Source organism: Aulonocara stuartgranti, assembly GCF_965226115.1.
Source record: "Aulonocara stuartgranti genome assembly, chromosome: 4".
In the NCBI taxonomy this organism is placed as follows: Eukaryota; Metazoa; Chordata; class Actinopteri; order Cichliformes; family Cichlidae; genus Aulonocara; species Aulonocara stuartgranti.
Window position 1 is genome coordinate 2935375 of NC_138942.1, and position 22730 is coordinate 2958104.

The 22730-nt window shown below is 42.4% G+C and overlaps 1 protein-coding gene across 2 annotated transcripts in view; it reads left to right on the plus strand.

Annotated features, from left to right (window-relative positions):
• Positions 1-22730, plus strand: part of tmem104 (transmembrane protein 104) — a 74500-nt gene that overhangs the window by 5501 nt on the left and 46269 nt on the right. Inside the window, exons 4-8 of one of the 2 annotated variants that reach the window (XM_082531449.1) lie at positions 12-93; positions 5561-5660; positions 6441-6521; positions 16272-16371; positions 18587-18683. In XM_082531449.1, the coding sequence (XP_082387575.1) occupies positions 12-93; positions 5561-5660; positions 6441-6521; positions 16272-16371; positions 18587-18683 (460 nt within the window). The remainder of the gene's footprint in view (positions 1-11; positions 94-5560; positions 5661-6440; positions 6522-16271; positions 16372-18586; positions 18684-22730) is intronic. The other variant, XM_082531450.1, reaches the window with a different exon arrangement.

Below are 22730 nucleotides of genomic sequence, written 5' to 3' on the forward strand. Positions count from 1 at the left end.
CTCCTCTACAGCTACATGACCACCACGTTCGTGATCGAGGCGATGGCAGCGGCCAACGCTCAGCTGCGCTGGAAGAGGAGAGAGCAGGAAGAGGTGAGATGATAAAGTGTCGGAAGGAGCAGGCTCTTACTCTATATGTAAATATCCTTTTTAATAAGATGTGGGCTGGACAGATCGCTCTCCCTTTGCTGTGAGGATGTGTGTCAGACAAACCAAATATTAAAGAAGTAAATGTTCCTCCCTGTCAGGGGGAGTTTAATAAGACACTTAGCCAAACAGAGCTGCGACCCTGCAGCAAGGTGAAAGTAATGTTTAGTGTTTAAAAGCAGTGCAGGGATGTTTCGAGCTCTTAGGTCTGCTTAAGGTCTCATTCTGACACGTTGACGCAGCAGAACTTGAACAGCGATAAAGTTGTAAAATGTTTACAGTAAACACTGAGAGTGAAAGACACCAGAGACAAAACAGCAGTCAGAGGAGGCATTCGCTTCCTTGCACATTTGGTCTGCATAATGTAAAGCCAGTAATGTCTCAGTCATATCGAGTAAAATCAGGAGGGAACTGCCTAGCGACTAGGAAAAATTGGTGGTTGCTCAGTGATTACGTTGAATTTTTTTGCAGTTTGTCCGCCTGAGTTTGAGTTGAGAAATACCTTAAACCTTCAGCGACCGCTTTCAATTTCAATGGACTCAGCTGGCTACCAGCTGTTTTATTCTAGTTGTTCTCATATAATTGCAAGGTTGGCGAGCGTTTGTGCCATTTTTCAGTGTGATCACCGTACTACAGCGACTCTGAGTGCAGTCACGCTACGTCCACACTTGCACGGGTATTTTTGAAAACTGAGATTTTCCGTTTTTGTTTTTTTTTTAAATCCCGTCCACACGTGCAGTTTTGGAAAAATATCTCTGTCCGCATGTAAACACTAAAAACTAAATGTTGGCCAATCAGAAGTCTAGAAGCCTGGGAGGAAAAGGGTAAAGAGGGTTTGTGCCACCACTAAACCTGAAGTACTGCTGAAAGGTTTTAGTTTTTCTGGTCAGGCAGCTAATTTTGTGTTATTTTTCAAGTGCGTTCATCATTTCAGATGTTAATAACTAAAGACAGTATTTTGGCTGTTGTGCAGACTCACAACTTAGGAATGAGCAAAATGCAAACAGCATGCATCAATTTAATTAAAAAAAGTAAATTTATTCAAAACTGACGTTGGGATTTGGGTTGTGAGTGTTGAATGTAGAAGTTCACCCTGATGCCTGCGTCTTTTTAAATGGAAGGACAGTAGCTGTGTGTACGGCACACACGGTGTCAAAAACGGCACACGCCTTTGACGTTGCGCGAGTCTGCTAATCAAATTTAGAAGAAGAATAAGACGTTGCATGAATCTCAGTTTTTCTCGTCCGCACCTAAACGCCAAAACTGAATTTTTGAAAATCTCCATTTCATTGACCCAAAACGCTGTTTATGTGCGGATGAAAATCCCGAATGCATAGAAGAATCTGCGTTTTCAAAAATACCCGTGTGCATGTGGACGTAGCCTCGGAGACGATTATGGCAACAGATTTGCGTTTTTCACTGATTTTTCTTTTCCCCCTGTTACATTTATTGCATATTTTTACAGAAAGGCTGCATGTAATTACGATTCATACTGACAGCAGACCAGCTTTGTGTTATTGTTGTGTTCTGCTCCCATTTAAAAGAAACGAGACTGCAAGATCATTGCGGTTGCAGTGATTGTGGTCGTAGCAACGACTACAACCACTCTTTCCTTTAGTGTAACTGTAGCTTCAGGCTTTGTCACCTTGACAGAAATCTGTGCTGTTTTCTGTTTTTCTGGGTATTTGCATCCGTTTAGACTTTTGACATGATGCAGGAACCCTACTCTTCTCTTTAGATTGAGGATTTGGCTCCACTCGAGCAGACACAGGTGACATTTGTAACTGTGATGCCAAATGCAGAGAAAACAGCTTCACCACATCTTATAGCGCTGCTATGAAGATTAAAGTGTCCACTGTACTGTGCAGTCATTTGACTCGAGAATGAGAACGGCAGTCTGACTATAGAGGTTTGTAACCTTTAAACACGACTGACGTCTTCCTTATTTGAGTTTATCACCACACGGACATTTGGACCTTCTTTATAGATCCGGTGACTGTCTTCATTTCACTCCCAGTAAAAATCACTTGACTGTAGAATATTTAAAGCTTAAAGCCTGAAAGTTCTCTCTTTTAAAAGGGAAGCTGTATTTTTTTTATTTAGGGGGCTGTTGTTGTTTTATTGCCCAATCCTAGCAGAAGTGAAATGCGCCTCTTGCCACTCGTCTATAAGAAACCCAATTTGGATGAAGCCGTCGGTGTAGAACGATACTGATTACCAGAGGAAACAACAGAGTCTTAAATCATTTTTACTTTGCCTTAGAAAAAAAATCTTGGTGTACTCCAAATGGCTCGGCCTTTGCTTTTTTGTTTCTCCCTGGGTACAGAAGTCATCTTGCTTAATGCCTGTGGGTTTCCAGTCGAGGAGTTATGAGCCCGAGGACAATAGCTCGGCTCGAACTGAGCCTCAAACACTCAGCCGTGATTCATGGCTGCTGTGCTGCTCAGCATTTTCCCTCCATCTAATGGAAACGGGAGAGCTGCTCAACACTTTATTTCCCTCTGCATGAGTGAAGCCTCTTAACAACAATATACGCTTTTTAAAACAAAAACACAAAAAACCCCATCAGGTTCAAAATGAGTTTATTTAGCAAAAACCAGAGAGCAGTCAGTCACCATTACCTGCTCTTTAGTTTGCACCGGTGCATGTTTGTCATGATTTGACATCACATATGTAAGTGTCACCCACTGACTCAGCGCCACTGATTTGGACGCCACCATGTTGGTTTTTTGAAAGTTACCGTATCTGAATGAGAGGTGGCGCTCTAACAGTTCTTATGGATGTCCGACACAAACAGACACCTGCTAATTAGTGCCAAGCAACACGCTAATTAAATACTGATGAAGTTCATCCACCCGAGCACTCAGCAAGGGAGATCTTTGTCTTCAAAAACACTCCAGAAAGCTTATATAAACTGTACTTTAGCATCAGCTTCATTTTTCAGTCCCTCAGGGGTCGCACATCCTCCTCTGTCACACCAACCCTCTGCATCTTCTCCTTTACTGCATCCATGAATCTTCTCTGTGGTCTTCCTCTTCTCCTCCTGCCTGGCAGCTCCATCCTCAGCATCCTTCGTCCAGTATGTCCACCCTCCTCCTCTGCACATGTCCAAACCCTCTCAGCCTCTCTGACTCTGAGCTGTCCCTCTGATGGACTCATTTCTAATCCTGTCCATCCTGCTGAGTCCAATGAACGTGAACATCTTCAGCTCGGTGTCCCGTCTTCCTCCCAGTGCCACCATCTCCACACCATACATCACAGCCGGTCGCACTTCTGTCTTGTAAACCTCTCCTTTCACTCTTGCTTCCATCCTTCAGCTGTCTTGTGCACTGTATTTAAACTCTAACACTGAACACAGGACATACGTTTGACCTTTGTCAGCCAGTTTGGAAGGAGAGAGAATGAGTGCCAGTTAACATATTGTTAAATGATTTCACTAAAAATAATTGGTGGATGGATATAAGCTGTGATATGTTTAACCTCTTTATATTATATGTTTTTGAGGGTTAATGATAACAGCAGGTGTAAAGTCCATACATTCCCAGCTTTAAGTCAGCACAGATCCCTTATTGCAGCCTTTCTCAAACAGTGGGGTGCGATGCCAGAGGGGGAGCGTGTGACCCGGGGGAGCATGCTTTCTTTGCTGTACTAGAATAGAGTGTGATTGCACATCTGCTACAGTAGGTGGCAGGGTTTTTTGCACTGAGCACGTGCACACACACAGCACAGAGCAGGAGATAAAGTGCAGTAAACAAACTCTCCAAAAAATATTTAACAGTGACGAAAAGAAAGGCGGAGAGAGACAGCGATAACGGGACAAACGAACGTCTCCCGAAAGCTAAGACGAGGAAATATGACGAAGCGTACGCAGCATCTGTCGTCACTGTGACTTTGTGGGTTAAAGTGTTTTATGTATTTGAGGAGGACTGAGTTTGAAGTACAGTTTTTGAGGACACGGCTCTTTTGTGGTGCTACACACAAAAATGTTGTTGCTTGAATCTACCTGTGCTCCCGCCAACTGCCATTAAATACCAAAGCTTAAAATGATTCTGGCAGTCTGGCAGTGCACTGGAGGCTAAATTGTGAAACTCTCAAAAGGGTTTCTTTTACATTTATTTTTTTGTCTGAACATTTAAGAATTCAAAGGGATTCATTTTCAAGGCAAAGAAAACTGTCAGACACCACCAGCTGTTATCAATCAATTACTTTTCATTACCTGAGGTATTAAAGAGGAGCCCTCCCAGCAGGAGTGATCTGGTTTAGTATGGGAGGCGTACAGGCCTGCCTGGAGGGAGCCATGACTGCCCTCTGCTGGTGTTTTAGGAGGACTGTAACTGAATTAACATGTCATAGTGTTCAGAGTTTCAGGAAGGATAATAAATGTTTGGCCTGACTATTGAAAATCATCAGGTTAATATTGAAACAGATTCTTTTCTACACAATCTGCAGAAGCTGTTTAATCCCGTTTAATCGTTTTAAATCAGCACAGTTAGCACTGTGACTGCACCTGTTTTTATCCATTACACGGATGCCTTTTATCCAGTCTGCTTTTGTTTTATGTACATTTTATGTTTGTGGTTGTCTTTAATTTATCTGAATTGCAGTTTGAGTGAATAGGTCGTTGTTTGCTATGAAGCAGTGGGATGTTTAAAAGCTTTGAGGTGGTTACTGAAAAACATGTGACCCTCCTTTTGTTTTAATTTTAAGATCTGGGAGCCATCAGGAGGAGGGTCAGGTGGTCCGAGTGATGCTATAATCTGTGAACACGGTTATTACACTGGGGTGCAGACTGTGGAAGAAGAGGTGGTTTCTGTCCTCCTTCCTGTATTTACTCTTGTTGCCTCTGACACATCTGACCAATAGCCACGTTAAATGTTCTCAGATGGTTTGTACCGAAGATTTTGGCTTACTTGGAGATTTTTATTTTTTTTGTATGAAAACAAATTAAACCACAGGAAAAACGACTTTACAAAAATCCCTGATTTGAACCTGAGCAAACAAAGTGTGTCGGTGTGAAAACAGCCTAAAACCTGTGAGGTGAGGCTAAAATCAAGGTTGGAGTCCAAGAAACTAATTTACCATCTTTTAAAAGGCGGGTTCACATCCTGCAGTCTGGTGTTTGTTGAACTCTTAGTTAAGTTGTGATTGGCGCTGTAAGGCGGGCCATGTAGCTGCTGTTTGTCACTCCTCGTCCGATCTTTGTCCCTATGTCACTCACCTCATCATTGACACCTAATTGACACTAATCTGCAGAGACTCTGTGGGCACGCGATTGCCTCCGTCCTCCACGGGGTTTCCCAGCTGCTGCTTGTAGTTTCCAGATGTTACCTTCCTCTGCTGCAGCTGTTTGCTGATTGTTTGTGTTTAGAAATGAGGAAAACAGGAAGTCACGCTTTCCTCCTGTCGTCCTCAGCAGGTCGAGAACAGCGACTCCACGTCCGAGTATTCAGACGACGACGAGGTCACGTGCCGGGGTCGATCGGAGCCGGAGACGAGGCCCATCTTGTCTGTTCGTGAGTGTCGCTCTCTTTAGAAAAATAGGAAAGAAGATGTAGTCTTACATCAAGACCACGCACTTAGTTCAGGTTTCTCTCTCATTGTAAGGTTTCACCTCTACAAATACGCTCGCCGAGGGCTTTATTACACGTTACAGATGTATGTGCATGGCTTGCTTAGCACAGTTTACCTTTAAGCAATTTTCCAAAATTGCTCATTTTGCAGGAAGTGTTCACAAATGCACATAAAATTCAGAAATGAAGAACTGTGAGACATGTATAGACTTAATATATCACAAATTCATCGTGCTCCGGATCCAGGCTCTGAAGTCGAGGTGTGCCGGCTCAGGCTCCTCTTACTCATGTAGTTATCCAATCAGCAAGTCACATGACAGCAGTGCAGCTACAGACAAGTTAATATTCACATCAAACATTAGAGACACAGCAAGTGCTCCAATGACTGGCTAACGACATGAATTTTAGACTTTGTCATTTATCAAACAAAAATTGTCAGTTTTATGCGATTTTATATTAAATATTTTTCAGATTTTCACAATTTGGCAAATGAAACAAGGTGGAACAGCCTCTGAGTATAATTATCATCATTTCTGGCATTTCCTGAGAAAAAGTTACATTTGTTAAAATGCTTTAATGTGAATTCTTTAAATAAATGTAGTAAATTTGTAGCAAGTATAAAGACACTTTTTTTTGATAGATAGATAGATATCTCAGTCTGGGCTTATCTGACTCCTTGCACGAGGTGTCTTTACTCCCGTCGTCTGCTTCCTGTCTTCACAGAGAGATCAGGGCAGGCCGATCATTTTGACATCATGGAGCGGGTTGAGATGGGTCAGATGGCCTCCATGTTCTTCAACAAAGGTAATAATCTTCTCGCCTCCAGCTCCTTCTTCACCTCCTCTCTCTGCCCATTATTCAGCCATTATTCAATTAACTTTCGACGTCGCCATCATTAGCCACGCGTAACATTTATATGGAGGAGTAGTGAGGGTTGTGTGGGATAATTCGGGAGAGATATTTTTTTTAATGTCCGGTGCTCACATTTACAAAAGGAAGACTGCTGGCAGTTTAATTGGATGTAATTATAAATGGAAAAACTGCCTCTGGTTTTAATTACCTGTTTGAGACCCTATCAAGGTTGTTAATCTCTCTGCCTTGCTTGTGGGTGGGTGAGTAGGTGAGTGAGGGTAACCTGCACTTGTGGCAAATTCCTGAATGATTTGGGGCTAATGAGTTCTCTGTGAAGTTTTGCTGTTGAATTAAAGGCAGAATCACCTTCAACCGGCGACAGACAAAGCCTCGAGGCTCATATCGGAGCTCTCGTCTCCTCGTCTCCTTGCTCCTCTTGTCCGCTTGCATTAATCCAGCCAGCTCTTCTTCACTCGGCGCGGGTGCCTCCACAGTCTGCAGCATCCCTGTTGTTGCAGGAGTAAAGGAACAGCAAAAGGTCGAAGCTCCGACAACATCGTTGCGCTGACACGCTCGGTCCTTCAGCGTTTCGGCAGCAGGTGGAGCACTTGGCACACGCTCAGTGTAACACATCCGCTCGGCTCATGTTCACACCCACACGTGTGAACGCACTCATGCATGCTGTCATGCAGCTCATGCTGTTAAAGCTGCAGTGCGCTCCGTACAGTCTGCTCGTCACTCACTCGCCTGTTCTGCTTGGTTAATGTGCTTAAAAGAAGAAAAAAAAAACGAGGCTGGCTGACGACCTTTCCCACCACGAAACGACTCCATGCAGGTGAAACACGGGCAGCTATCGACTGGTAATAAGGAAATGAGTTTTCTCTCCTCGTCTCTCTCCCTCATGTGGTGAGAAGCAGAAACGAATTAGCCCAACACGTGCTGGTCGAGGAAAGAGACGGAGCCCTTTTCTCTGTCCCGATTACGCCGACCCGCTCAGCTTCTACCTGCTCACCACCTTCCTGTCCACTTCATCCACTTCTCATCTGTTGCAGTCATGCAGTTTTAATAAGCAGGCACTGACTTTTTAATATTTGGGTCAATAAAAATTCAAACATTGTTTCTTGTAGACATCTTAAAGGGCTTTAACCCTGCATTCTGTTTAATGGCCAGTAGGGAGCGACTCCTCTGGGTCACAAAGACATGAGAAAGCGTCCAAGCACACATCCAAGGTGTGCACATTGGCTGATAGCTTGTCCATCACAAGACTAACAGACAACAAAGCAACAAACCTGAAAAAAGCATCGACTCCTCCAGTTTCTCCAATGAATTATCAGCTTTAAACATCCAGAGTACTGACGCTTGCTTCTGTTCCTCCACATCAAAGACATTAAATTGGTGCGTTTTATTGAACGGATGATATGTCCTGTTATACTCCTGCTCAAATTTGCTTATAGAAAAATATAGTTGGATTGTGGCATTTGTGGAGTGGGCCTCGATGTTTAAACGTTAATTTGGTTGCACTTTGTTTTTAACAGTGTGCATATAGAAATATGTTTTTCATTAGAATCTCATGTTCACTCATGAAGTCACTCAAAGGTGCTGGAAAAATATACAAATATAAAAAATCCAAACTCCAACCCAGCGTGTGGTTCAGATAATTTTTCAGAATGAAGGTAAAACTTTACATTTAACACACTGAAAAACTGATGCTAATGGAGTCAGGTGGGGTTCACTGAAAAAGTGCAGCGCAGGCTTTATTTATCAGCCAATATTCCCTGTTTGCTAATCTGTTGATGTCTGCATTTATAACAGCTGATAGATGAAAGTTTAAACTAAACTGAGCTGTGAGTGTTGCATCGTTAGGCCACCAAAAGGCAACCTGCAACTTCCCCACGGACAAAAACCAAATAAAAATCTGCACACAACAAAAGTTGGAGAAATGTCTTTAACTTTAATGTGTCTGAAATATTACATTCTATAATAATATCGTATTCTTAAATCACCAAATCGGTATCATAAATATAAAACCTTCTGAATGTTTGGCTCTTTGCAGCTGCAGGGACACTGCGCTGCTGCGTCGAGTTGTAGTAATAACTATTTATAAAGCACTTTCAAACAAAGTGCTATACAGCTATCTGAAACTAAAAAGATGAATAAATAAAAGGGATAAATAGCAGTACAAGTAAAACACAATACAAGTCAAAAACAGTAAGAATTTAAAAACTAAAAGGCAAAGAATTACGAAATGTGTCTTCACCTTAGTTTTAAAAACCTCCACAGAGCATGCCTGCCTAATATCTTGAGGGAGGTTGTTCCACAAGAACGGGACACGAAAAGAAAAAGCTCTCCAGCTGTCTTTTTTCTGGCTCTGGCCAGAGTCCTGAGATCGTAGAGCACGGCATGGAACATAAAGGTGTAAGAGGTCGGAGAGGTATGAAGGTGCCAGTCCATTTAAAGCAGGGGTGGGCAACTCCAGGCCTTGAGGGCCGGTGTCCCTGCAGGTTTTAGATGTGTCCTTGAACCAACACAGTTGATTTAAATGGCTAAATTAGCTCCTGCAGTTCTCCAGAGGCCTGGTAACGAACTAATCATGTGATTCAGGTGTGTTGACCCAGGGTGAGATCTAAAACCTGCAGGACACCGGCCCTCGGGGCCTGGAATTGCCCACCCCTGATTTTAAAGCGTTACAAGGGGTGGGTTTTGATAATCGATTTATCGATTAAAATCGATTCTGGCTTGGATAACGTGATATCGATTCATTAAAATCCTGAATCGATTTTTTAATATAAATTTATTTTGCCAGAAACGCCAGAATCTCAGGTTAAACCTCACAAAATTTCGAAAACCACCAAACAGGAACACAGATTCTTCACAAAGACGTAAACACAAAGCTCGACCCGCCGACGCATCAGAATCAGTGAGATGTCGCCTTTCTCACCCAACGGCACGGACACGGTCGGGGCTGAAAGCCGACAGCTCGCTGATTCTGATGCGTCGGCGGGTCGAGCTTTGTGTTCACGCCCTTTTTGCGCCGATTCTAAAGCTGTTAGTTTTAACTCTCTCCAAACATTATTGACCGAACTTCCACCACGATAAAATCACACTTCATGCACAGCTCTCTCTCTCTCTCTCCCCCTCCCTCCCTCCGCTGTTTTTTCCTTTTACTTATTTCCGAAAAGAAAACCTAATTTTTTAAAATTATGCAAAATTCAAAACGCTGTGTCTGTAATAAAACCGATCGATTCGGGACCTTGTGAATCGAATCGATTCTAGAAATCAGTGACGATACCCAGCCCTAGTTACAATAATCAATACGTGAAGACACAAATGCGCGTTCCCAGTTTCCTGAAAAAAGTAAACTAGACACAGCAGGCTGGACTGAGTGGTAGAAAAAACAAAAACTTAACCCCTGACTCCGATAGCAGACGTCTCTTTGCTCTAACCAGTCAGCATAACAGAAGGGAGAAAACTGTTGTGGGAAATGAAACATGAACTCAATGTAATGGAGTCTAAACCCAGCTTAAAAGTCAAAATCTCATTCAAACAAACACATACAGCACTTTGATCGTAGACATACGTACACACTGATCACACCCTGGTTGCAGGTCAAGGCTTTCTAATTCTAATTCATGCAAACACCTGAGGACTGATATAACTGTTAGGAAACACTCGTCACTGAGGTACACACATGGTGTGCTGAACAGTGTGTTTGTCTCTTGTCATTTTATATGATTATAAATTAAATTTGAGTTGATTTTTTTTGGGCCATAATAGATGAAAATAATCAGCAGATAATCTGATAATGAGGGAAAAATTGAGATATGTCTTTATTTTTTGGTTCTGTATGTCAGTCGGTGTTTATACAGAATTTAGAGGGTTGTTTTCTAAAATTAAAAATGTAAATGAAACATAATCCCAGCCAGTCTATCAGGGACTATTTATAGTCTGTATGGAAATGTGTGGGCTGAGCAGTTTTGTTTCTTTGTAGAGGCAACAACTTAATCCAAACCAAGTCCAAAAACCCCCAACCCTAAGTTGTGAGGGATTATGGGCGTGAGGAGACAGATGTTGACATGTGACAGCTGGCAGTTGTCTTTTCTTGGAAAGCCGAGTAAAACAAAATGAGCTGAGGGCAGACTGCAGTCTTTACTGACAGGCGCATTCAGCACTCTTCATGCGTTATTAACAAGAATGGGTGCAAACAAACGCCTTCACGCTGTGCTAAAGTTACAGGACTTTAAAACAGTTTTATCACCGCCCTCAATTCTTCAAAGACCTGCAGGCGTGATTGCACACTGTCTTCCTGTCCCGCGCCGTAGCAGGCAATTAAAAAGCATCTCTCCTGCTGTTGAATAGGCACTCTTAGAGGGCATTCGACTTCCTCCTGGGCTGAAATTGACGTGACGGTGGCAGCAGCGGTAAAGCAGGCTTGGAATAAGGCCATGGATATCGTATCAGCCTGACCTGCAGCCACTGACAGGAATGTTGATGGAGGCAGGTTTATCTGCACCTCTGTGGAAAGGTGCTACTATAACCTTCACATTGACGATTTGAAAGTTGATTAGGAGACGACTTTGGCTAAAGTCACAAAGGCAGAGAAAGAGGGAGGCGAGCGGGAGTGCCATCCTCGCATCAGCGTCTCGTCCCGGCGTTTCATACTTTTGATATGATTTGCCGTTTGTCCACGGCTCTGCAAACAGAACGCTTGTTTCTTCAACGCAAGCCGTCCTTCCCCTGACATATGGAGGGCCGTGGACATGAATACTGATATATCTGTCTTAACACAGACCTCTGTCTTTAATGAGAGCCAAACATGGGCACATCCATTTTTAATACTTGAGTGACTTTTACTTAAATGTCATACTTGTGCATGCAGAGCTCTGGCAAAATGAAAACCAGCAGGGCCCGAGCCACTGGGAAGATGAAGGGACACGTTTGCTCCAGCATGGCTCCTGATCTTTTTCTATAAGTCACAAACACCTGTTTCCTGTAGCAGTTTTAGGATAATTTAATTTCAAAGTTTTGTTGTGATCACAAGTTCAGTCTCCTCCTTGAAGGCTTTACTTCTGTTGTATCCCCCCTTGTACTACTGAATGCTTTTGTCTTTGTAACTTGCAGTGCTTTCATCCATGTGATAAAGCAGTCCCCTTCCACGCAGATTCACAAGTAGGCAATACTTTTATTTTGCTAACTAGCTAGTGCCAGCACTTCCTGTCTTGTTGTCTTCATTGTCATTCAGCTGTCTCCTCCCGTGATCTGATGCTGTCCAGCCCTCTCGCTGCTGTTGCAATCTGTGAAACGGACAAACTACCGTCCATCGGTGCAAGAGCGAAAGACTGACTCGTGGAATCAGATTGATGGAAAGCCAAGTGTTTAATGTAATTCCTGGACTTTACGACTTCTGTTACTGCAGAATATCCTAGTAGGCAATCATTTAGAAAACCACTTCGAGGTGAGAGTCAGCGTTTCTGGCGTTGTGTTGATGCAGGTGAAATGACCAAACAATGAAGCTTCTCGGGAATTTTGTCTCTTTGTGTTTGGACAAAAAAATTTATAAGTAAAACTTTTTTTGCATCACGTTTTACTTTATTGCAAAACATAATAATCAATGTGCATGTTGTTAGTGAGAGCATTTCTTTTGTATTTTGTGCCATTTAAAATGCATTTAAGCATTTAGGATCCATTGATGTACACGGACTCATTATCGCAGTTACTGTTTTTGTTATTGTGTCGCTGGTTACACGAGAATGACACAGCAACTGACTAACTTCTGCTCCGACTTAGAAGGGAGATATTCTCCAGATGTTAATCTGAGAGATTAGTGATTGTTTAGCGCTGGGATGTCAAACTCATTTCACATCGATGGCCACATACAGCTGGACGAGTGAAACTCCTCTTTCTGTGAGTGTAAAGACGGGTAACTACACATTCATCCCTGAAGTATACTAATATAAGATACAAAAATGCAATTTCAGCAGCACGTCTCAGTTTTTCTACATGATAAATATGTCAAGCCGTCAATCGGTTTGATTAGCGACTGTTTGTAGTTTGTGTTCATCAGAATTTCCCTTTGATAGAACTGGAATCTGAGGAGAAGGCGACTACTGAGGTCCGAATAAAAGTTAATATTCTCTTTCTTCCTTTTATTTCAGAGGTTTTCCATAAGATGACAGCTCATTTTCAGGCATCACAAAACCAAACTGCTTCACCTTAAAGAGCAGGCCACAGGTGGCTTAGTACTAGAGTACGAATAAAATATTATCCCATTCCTTTTAGGACTTAAATGGTATTAAATCCCTCCAAAGTCTCCTTGTAGTCTTAACTAAATGTGGTCTTTGTGCTGTTCTCTCAGTTCCTCCCGGGCAGGTTTTCATGTCTGCTGTCAGTCAGAGGAAATGTGCTGATGGATGGCGGCGGTGTTTCACAGCTACACGGAGTCCTCAGCTCCTACACGAAGGCCCATTTTGTAGCCCGCGTGCCTGCGGCTCGGAGTAATTGGGAAAAATTAGTTGCGGTGCAGCGAAGGCCTTCACGCCCGTGGTCATGTGGAGCGCTCGCCTTTCTATCATTTACCGACTGCAGCAGCAGAATACCCTGCTACCTGTTTCTCAATGATAAGTCTCATCCATGATCAAATTATTAATGGCTGTCCAGTCTGAACCCGGACATTTTTAGGCCATCGTAATGCGAGGTGCTGACCACAGTGCTTCGTTAGTTTGCAGCAGACTCTGAACTTGGGACTGTGTGGAAATATCTGCCATTTAATTCCTGCACCTGTACTTTCTGTAGTATTAGAATATGAAGGCGCAGTGACCTTGGTGTGAAAGCCAGACTCAGTGCAGACAAAGCAAGCAGGTTAACGTCTAAGCTCACACCATATTCCAGCAGCATGCAGAACCACATTTAGCAGCAATGATTTGAAGTAACAGTTTTCTATATGACTTCATCAGTCTGTCACATCCTTCTTCTTTACAGCGCTGCTTCAGGTCATAGAGGTTTGCAGCTTTGTGGAGCTCAGGTTGAGGTCTGGATTTTGGAAGACTGCACCTTTTATTCTTTTTCAGCTTTTCTGCTGTAGATTTGCGCTTGAGATCATTGTCCTGTTTTATGATCCAGTTTGGACCAAGCTTTAACACTTGAAGAGTTTATGGGCGACTCAGTGGCTGCAAGGTGCTCTAACCATCACCTTTGTATGAGGTGTTGTTATTGATGTTCTGTGTTTGGTTTCCTCTGATTGTGGTGCTGTGCATTATCGTCAGTTGTCTCCAATTCGGTCTCATCTCTTTAAAGGACATTGTTCCAGAGGTCTTGCGGTTTGTCCGTACTGCCATGTTTTTTTCAAACAAGCCGTACTTGTGCAGACTTTTCTAATTGTGCTTTCATGAACTTTGACCTTTAACGTGCTAACTGAGGCCTGTGAAGTCTGAGATGCAGTTCTTGGGTTTTTTGCATGGTCAGATCTTTGGCTGCCAAAACTACAGCTTTTATAGAGGTTCTCACATTTACTGGTGATTAATTAATGAAGTGCATTTGATAGCAGCACCTGGCTGCTGCTCCCCTTTTAATTGCAGTAAGGGTGTTCTTTGTGCAGGCCTTTGTAGTCCTGTTTATGTTTCATGGGTCTGCGTCTTTGTTCTTAACAGAACGAGCCGTTCACCATGACATATGTAGTACATATGCTGTTAAAATGTAATGGGTGTGTTCCATTTTGACACTGTATTGACCACATGATTAATTGTTTCATTTTCTTATAATGATAATAACCAGCACACTCTAATAGAGTCTGGGCTAAATTAGACTCGGATTACTCTTTTAGGGCTCCAGACTCTAATGTTGCATTCTGACTGTTGTGAGTCAGCTGACAGCTTTAATTACAACGAGATGAATGGTTGTTTATTAGGCTGCCACTTCCTCGTGTTTTCAACTTCTGTCACTGCTTAATTTAACTGTTTGATGGGCACCCTCAGCCATAAAAGAAGCAGTGTAGCCCTTAAAGCCGTAAATCTGTCAACTTTTATTTCTTTTTAATCGACTGTATGCTCTAATTTCCTTGGCAGTAATGAATTAGCTGAGGGGTACGGTTGGACGGTCGAAACCCCTTCTAAGAATTCAAGAGGATGATGGATGTGTGGGGCACCGTGTTGATGTGTCTGCTGGTGAAAGCTCTCGATCTTGGCTGCATGGCGAGAGGAGGACAGATGGTTAAAGAACTTGTAAAGAGTAAAGGCTGATGAGGAAAATTCCCCGATTAGTTTTTTTAAATAACGCTATTAATATATTTCATTGAACCAGTAAGACGTGCCTATGCCGTGCAGGCCGCTGTCCCAGAAAAGGGATGGAGGGATGTAATGAGCAGAGGTGTAGATGAGAGTACATTTTAATAGAGATGGCAAAGTTTCACACTCGTGGTCCGTCGCTCATATTTCATGATGAAATGTTGAGACGGACGCTAAAAATGAAAAATGCGTCTCCTTGTCACTTATTGATCTCGTGTTACTTTGTTTTTATTCACGTGGAGAAACCAGCCGTGCTTTGGTGATCTGTAAAGATTGTCTGCGTCACACAAACGTAATTGCCAAATTATAAGCTTTAATGGGGAGTGGTACGTACACACAGGAGTGACCCACACCAGACTGTGATGGCTCTGTCCCCGTGTCTGCCGCCTGCCTGTTAATCCCTGATGGCGGAGTTGCCATCTGCACTCAGTTTGGATCCAAGTTGTCCTTAAACACCTCACCGAGCCTGGAAACCAACCGTCCATCAACGCACTACCTTCTATGTGAAACTCTGAAAAAGACTCCTGTCCTCAAACATAAATATCCCATCATGTAGACTGTATATTTATGGCAGTTTTGAGTATCCTTAGTTGTAGGTAGTTTCCACAGTGCATGGATGTCATACTGGTCTGTTGTTGTGAAAGGAGAGCTGACCATGAAAGCAGAGTTGTTGATTTACAGGTCAGTCTCCATCCACTTTGGTTAGGGGAAGAATGAGATGCTGAGACAAGAGGTGGAACTGAGCTTCCTTTGAAGGATGTCTCATCTTAGCGAGAGGGTGAGGAGCTCGGTCCTTTAGGAGCAGCTCAGAGTTTCGAGGAGTCAGTTGACCATGATGCCTGCTGGGTTCTTCCTAGGTGAGGTGTTCTTGCTGGGGGAGGCCCCGGTGCAGACCCAGGAGATGAGATCTTTTTAGACATGCCCTTGATCCAATGCAGCTGATTTAAATGGCTAAATGACCTCCTCAGCATGTGTTGAAGTTCTGCAGAGGCCTGGTAATGAACTAATTATTTGATTCAGGTGTGACTCTTGGTGAGATCTTAAACCTGCAGGACAACGGTCTTTGAGGCCTGGAGTTTCCCACCCTTGCCTTAGTGTCTCCTGGTAGAGCTGGAGAAGTTGGGTAGGGGGGAGGTCTTGACACTCTGTTTAAACCACTGCCCCCTGACTCAAACTTGGTCCTGGACGGATGTCTTGTAGTGAGGCTCTGGACCCAGATTGAAGGATCAAATTTGAATTAATCCTCATTTCATTCTGAGCATTTGTCTGAGACTACAAGACGAGACCAAGATAAGGTCCTTTGATTGGGTTGACCAAACTATTTGTCAGAATTTGGTCATGCCTAACGTCCGTAGCTTTTCTCAGCACTGAGTACAATGCATCCCTGACTCATTAATATATTAATGTCTTTGTTTTTGTCTTTCAGTTGGCGTCAATATGTTCTACATCTGCATCATAGTCTATCTTTATGGAGACCTGGCCATCTACGCAGCAGCTGTGCCGATATCGCTGATGGAAGTTGCCTGGTAGGATTATTTTTGGATTTATTTCGAAATAACGAGATTATATTAGAAGTAGACCTACTCTGCTTGTCCTTAGCCATGATTAATATAGAGACTAATGTTTCCAACCATAGAGGTCAGTGTATGTACAGGTAATCTCTTCTCACTTTAGTGATTTCATTCCGGTCAGACTCATAAATACTCAGGAGCTTCTACTCGCTGGACTTCATAGAGCCAGTTCATAGGAGGTGCTTGTGAAGTTGTACAGAATTAATTAACATTAAGCAACAAGGCCCCTCTCTGCTGCAAGCCCCATTTTGCTTTGAGACATGAAGTGAGGCACTCCAAAGCATTTTCCTGGGAGCAGCCTCCTGTTTTTGTGAACACGTGGAAATTTCTGTTGTGGTTTAACTTCACTTCTAATTTGTTCCTATTGTTTGGAAACGGGTGCTGCTGTAGAATCTTATCGGGACTATTGATAAGTATTAGTCTCAGTTCTTTTATGGGTATTGACTTTGTAACAAAAATGAAAGGGCATAAATACTCAGTTTAATATTGTATTATTGAAACTGTATTCATTTATTTACTCAAATTAATTTGGACAGTAGTGTAGTAGTGTAATAAATATTTAGCTATTTTGCTGAAATTACGCCTTCATTAAACATTATTTTGCAAAAACCGTTTGTTCCACTTTGAGTGCAGAAACCCCGCCCACCTGGCACTCAGAACATTTCTTTGAGGGGCAGCCAATCACAAAGTTGGCTAATAGGAGGTGCAGCCTTAAAGGGGGTGGGGCTAAAGTGGCAAAGCTGCTCAAGTAGAGTCCAAGCTTAAAAATACGAATCTGAAAATTAGGGATTACTTGTGATATTCTTCATGAAAAGTATTCATAACCTTTGTGCTTTTACTTTTGGCACAATGAAGCACGCCCGTCTTCTCATTGGCTCCTCTGTCCTTTCTCTTTAGTCCTGTTGTGACCTGCTGAAGCGGAGATTAAGACAATAAAGCCTCGCTCTCACTTTTAGGCCTGCTCACCTCATACCGGTGCTGCTGGCGACTGAGTCGTGTTGATTTGCTTCCAGAAAGGTTTTTATTGCGAGTGTCTGGGTGAAAATGAGGTATTTCATATATAGTTATAGTGGACTGAGCCCTTCAGAGCCCAGATCACAGAAATAGTCATTCTGCCTTCAGTGTTTTTTTTTTTATTATTTGTGGATTGTGACAGTTTCTGACAGTGATGTTTTTAATAGTTTCAGGCAGTTTCAAAGGAGTTTTAAGGAAGCTATAATGCACAGTCCTTTATTAACTGATTTATTTCAGTGAAATAAACCAACATGGCAGCAGCAGCAGTGTAAAACCGAGCTGTCTGAGAGCAGTCTATTCTCAGCTATTAATGGGGGAACAATCCAACCCTTGGTAAACATTCAGGCTTTTGGAGAGGGGCAAAAAAGGGCCACTGTAGAGGAAACAGGTGTGGTGGCTTTAAAACACAAGCCAAAATAGAAGCAGAAGGAAAAACATGCTACATGTGCTTAAAGGGGACCTGTGGTTCTCATTTTCAGCTCCATGTCTTTGTTCTTTGACTCTGCTAGGGTAGCTTTGCATGATTTCCTGTTCAAAATGTTCCTTGTTTCTCTTAAACTGGGCCTTGGTGCAGCGCCTCCGTTCATCTGTCTGAAAAAGTCGTTCTTTCTCCCATCTTTCTCGCTTTAAGTTCATGGCTTCTCCTCGTGACCATATAAGGGATGCCCCCCCTCGTATTTAACGTGTCCTTCCCTCTTCTAATTGGTGTTATGACAAAACTGACCTCTCCATCCTGTCCAGGGGTTTGGCATGCTGATGCTGTCTCATTGTATTAAATTCTCCTCACTCTGGTGCCAACCTTGCTAACCTTCCAGCTAGAACAAATGTGAGCTGTAACTGAGACTTCAGAGGCAGTTTGCCTCGCCTGAAGGCACAAACTGGAGACCTCCGAGTAACACTGACAGAACTAGATGATTTTCCTAACGCTTGCTATGTTACGCAACAATGACAGGCTTAGTGATCGCTCTTAAGCGATACGCTCTAAAGCTTTTCCTTCAGTGGAAATCTTCGTCTGTGTAAACACAGACATTTTAAATTAAACCTTTGATAAAAGTTTGTGCGTCAGAGTTAGAGCTGCGGTGACAGTTTGTTTGTTTCACACAGCCGACAGGTGACGGGGTTTAACATGAAGCTCTTTTTTTGTGATTGCCTGCAGTGGAAACCACTCCTGCAGCGCTGGAAGTGTCAAGTACAACGACACAGATCCGTGCTGGGGCTCTGTCACGAGGAAAGATGCGTACCGGGTGTTTCTGGTAAGTGTTTGTTTATTCATTTTTTAACCTACGGTACTTTTATCAGTTTCCAGCTAACGGTCACTTTTCAAGCCTCAGGAAGTGGAACTTAGCCCAGTTCTGCAGCCACAGTCAGTTGACCTCAAAATGTTAGGACCAAGGCCAAACTGTGGAGAGCTGGCAGACTGTAGCTGCTCTGACAAATCCCTCCAACATCCAACTAACCAGTGCAAGCTACCAACTAGGGCTGCCACAAACGATTATTTTGATAGTCGACTAGTCACCGATTATTTATGCGATTAGTCGACTAATCAGATCATCATCATCATCCAAAATAAACAAAAAGTCCTTCAAAAATAAAATGCAGCAACCATCACTGGACGTAAAACTACAGCTTATTGCACCAGCAGCATCTGCTCTTATATAACTATCATTAGCTTACAGCTTTAAGCTTTTAAGGTGCTAACTAAAAATAAAGACAAGATGATAGTTTATTCAATTTTAATGAAATTTGCAGATTGTTTCGGTAAAGTTTAATAAACTCCTTGCTATCTAAAATATAACAGGACACCGGAGTATATTCTCCAGCATCTCACACTTCTGATAATCAGCTGTCTGCTTGACGTTTATTCAGCTGTGTAAAAACTATAACTTTAATCTCAGCCAAACCGATTTACTCAGGAACAAATAAAATACAAAAAAAAAAAAAAAGCCAAACAACAACATTTTTAATTTATCTAAGTGACTCATATATATTTAACCTGAGTCGCGAAAGACGGCGGTGGGTTTGAAAACGATTAGCCGGGAGTCCGGTGTTCTCACGGCGCTAGTGACCTAGCCCCCGGCTAGCTATCGAGCTAGTGGGTAACAGACGTCTCCGAAAACGTCGGAGCGCTTTTGAAAATATGTGGTGTCCTGATAAACTGAGCTGATATTTGAGGTTTACACAGCTACATTCTCGCCTGAAAATATGTTAAACGTTTATTTTGTGACCCAGAAAGAATAATAAGAGTAACATTAAAACTAACTAGCTACCGCCATTGTTGGAAACTAAGCTGGGCCGCGCTATGAATTCTGGGACACAGCTGCTTCTTCTTCTTCGGGGTTTAACGGCAGCTGGTATCCTTGTACATGCTGTGCTGCCATCTTCTGTTTCAGTCCGTTATTACACTCTTAAATCCTACTACTTATTCCTGCGTCTTTTGCGATCTTACAAAGCTTCAAACGACACGTCGACTATTAAATCGTCGACGATTACGTCGACGATTTTGATAGTCGACGTAATCGTGACTAGTCGACAAATCGTGGCAGCCCTACTACCAACTAAAGATTCATTTATAGGGTTTTTTGTTCGGGACACACCAAAAAGGTGTGACAGTTTAAAGCCACGCCTGTATTCATAGCAGCTGAAAGTATCCTCTGGATCAGTGGACATGCAGTACTTTGTTCTTTTGGTTTGTCTTCTGGCTGAAATGTGCACAGAAGTGGACAGCTTTCACATTTCTCTGTGTGTCTCCTGTGCGGTTTTTGCAAATATTAAACATGTTTTTAAAAATCTAATTGAGAAAGTTGGCAACAACAGAATACATCTTGCTGTGTTGGTTCAACCTAACCAGGCTTTTCAATTTGGTTTCAAAGTGTTATTGTCATTTCCCTGGGTGGCTGTAGCTGAAATTGCTCTCCGATGCGTCCATCGGAGTATGAATGTGTGTGAATGTCAGTTAGAAAGCACCTAGGAAAAATGTGCTGGTGTGAATGGGTGAATGCACAAGTTGTGTAAAGCGCTTTGAGTGCTCAGAAGAGTAGAAAAGCGCTATATAAGAACCAGTCCATTTACCATTTACCAGTCCCTGTACAATTGTGCAATTCTTCCACTGATGTCCACAACAGATGGCAAACAGCAAAATCCACATATAAAACAGATAAATAGAATAAATTATAATTAAAAACGGTTATAAAATCACATATGTGCAAAAAATAGAACTATAGAAATAAAATGAAAGAATCTGACCTCCCGTGAGTTATGTGCATATTGTGGATATTTATGCAGTTTGGAGTACTTGATCAGCTGTATGTGCATTAGACAGCTGTGAGTGTGCAAAGTGAGAAATGCAGACAGTAGCAGATGAAAGTAGGCCAAGATTAACTTCTGTTTAATGGCAGCAGGAAGAAAGAGTTCTTTAGTCTGCAGATCTTAGATTTCACACTTTCATACCTCCACACGAGGGTAGAAGTGTGAACAGTCCATGTTGGAGGTGGGTCTTTGATGAAGGAGGCAGCTGTCCTGTGGTCAGGCTTTCTGCTTCAGGCTGTAACATAAAAAGCAGATACTTGACTCTTCCTTTGCACAAAATGCATGCCGCTTGTTTCAGTCATAAAAAAAAGAGACCCAGAGCAAATCAAGAGAACAACGTTTGCAGAAAACCAGCACTCTTCTGAATTCATGGATTAATATGTATTATTTTACCACTCAGGACTTTCTCAGGGCTGGTTTGTGTCTCATTTATTTACACAGGACAGGCTAGTGAGTGCGTTCAGGTCTGTCTCATACCCTAATGAAGGAGATGTGGAAATCAATTTGTGGCCAGATCAAAGCGAAATTAATTTTATGGATTGAATATTCTTGGAAAATAGTCTAAAGATTAACTGATCCATTTTCTAATTGCTGCAGCTTTTTATCAGTAAACATAAAAATATATTTATGGATTTTCTGCATCACATGCAATGTGTTGCATATAGTTTGCATTTCCTACCCAACTTTGTTTATTCATTAACTCTTTATTACAATAATATGTGACAATTTTGTATTTCCTGTGGAGTTAAAACTGCAGCTCTGGACATTTGAGATACTAACAAGCCCCAAATTTCCTGCTAACCCCTTAGTTCATGGTCCCCTCAGGTTCTGTTCAGCTCGATGTGTCTCAGTCAAGTCGCATTTACAAACAGCATGACAGTAGTTAAATGTGGGAACCACATGCGAGGAAAAACAGGTGTCAGTGAGAGTTTGTGGACTTTGTTGTTTCCAGCATAAAAAGCAAAGACAGTACAAGAGGTTTGAATAGAAATGGTTTGTTCAGCAGTGCAAGTACAGCATGTTTTCCAGGGAACAGTATTCCACAGTGATGACTTCACTGGGCACCAGATAAAAATATTCTTTTGGCCCAAGCAGCCCATGTTCGTACACCCTGCATGGATATTTTTATCTCCCATAAGAACAAGGCGTAATGTGCCCAGCCTCCATTTCTGTCAGACTCTGATCTTAACAACATTTTCTGTTCTCTTCTTCACTCAAACTTCCCCCGACACCCTGCACACCCCCACCTCGGCTGCCCACAGGAAGTGTTTTGTGTCCTTGAAGTCTTAACTGTGATTTCCACTCGAGCTTTAACTTTGCACTGAGACAGTGATCGATGTGCTGATCTTCTCCTGAATAATTTTGGAGCCTCGCCTCTCTCCTCTCTCTCTTGCTCTTCGTCCAGTCCTTGCTTATATTTAACAGAATGAGCAGACAAAATAATTTCCTAATAAATGAACTTTTCTCTCCTTTGTCTCCTTTGGGGTGAAGCTTCTTGTTATATAAAACTAATTTAAAAAATGCTGACTTGTGATCTCCGGACTTTTCGTTTACAGTTGCAGTTTTGCAGACTAATTTAACAGTTTCGTTAGAATCAATCATGATTATGTGAGACAAGAAAAAAAGATTTTTATGGCTAAGTAATAACAGAAATATGTATATAAATATATGAGACTCTCATTAACTAATAACAGCTACTCTGCGGTTTTGTCCGTTCCTTTGAAATGCTTGAAAAGAAAACCGTGCTGTCTGTGGACGCATTTCAAACTTGCAACAATGGAGTATTGTTTAGGAAAGGCGTGAAACATGCTGTCCAACCACCAAACCAAACTAAACCAAACTAACCGTGCAAGCAGTTGTTTCCAAGCCAGCTGAGAGATACAATCTCTCCAGCAGTGCTGTGTACGTCGAGGTCCCGCCGCAGTTGGAAAGTGCTCAGCTAGGTGGTGTTCAGGAGGTTTCATCCTCAGATACCAAAAGCCGTCCACTTGGCT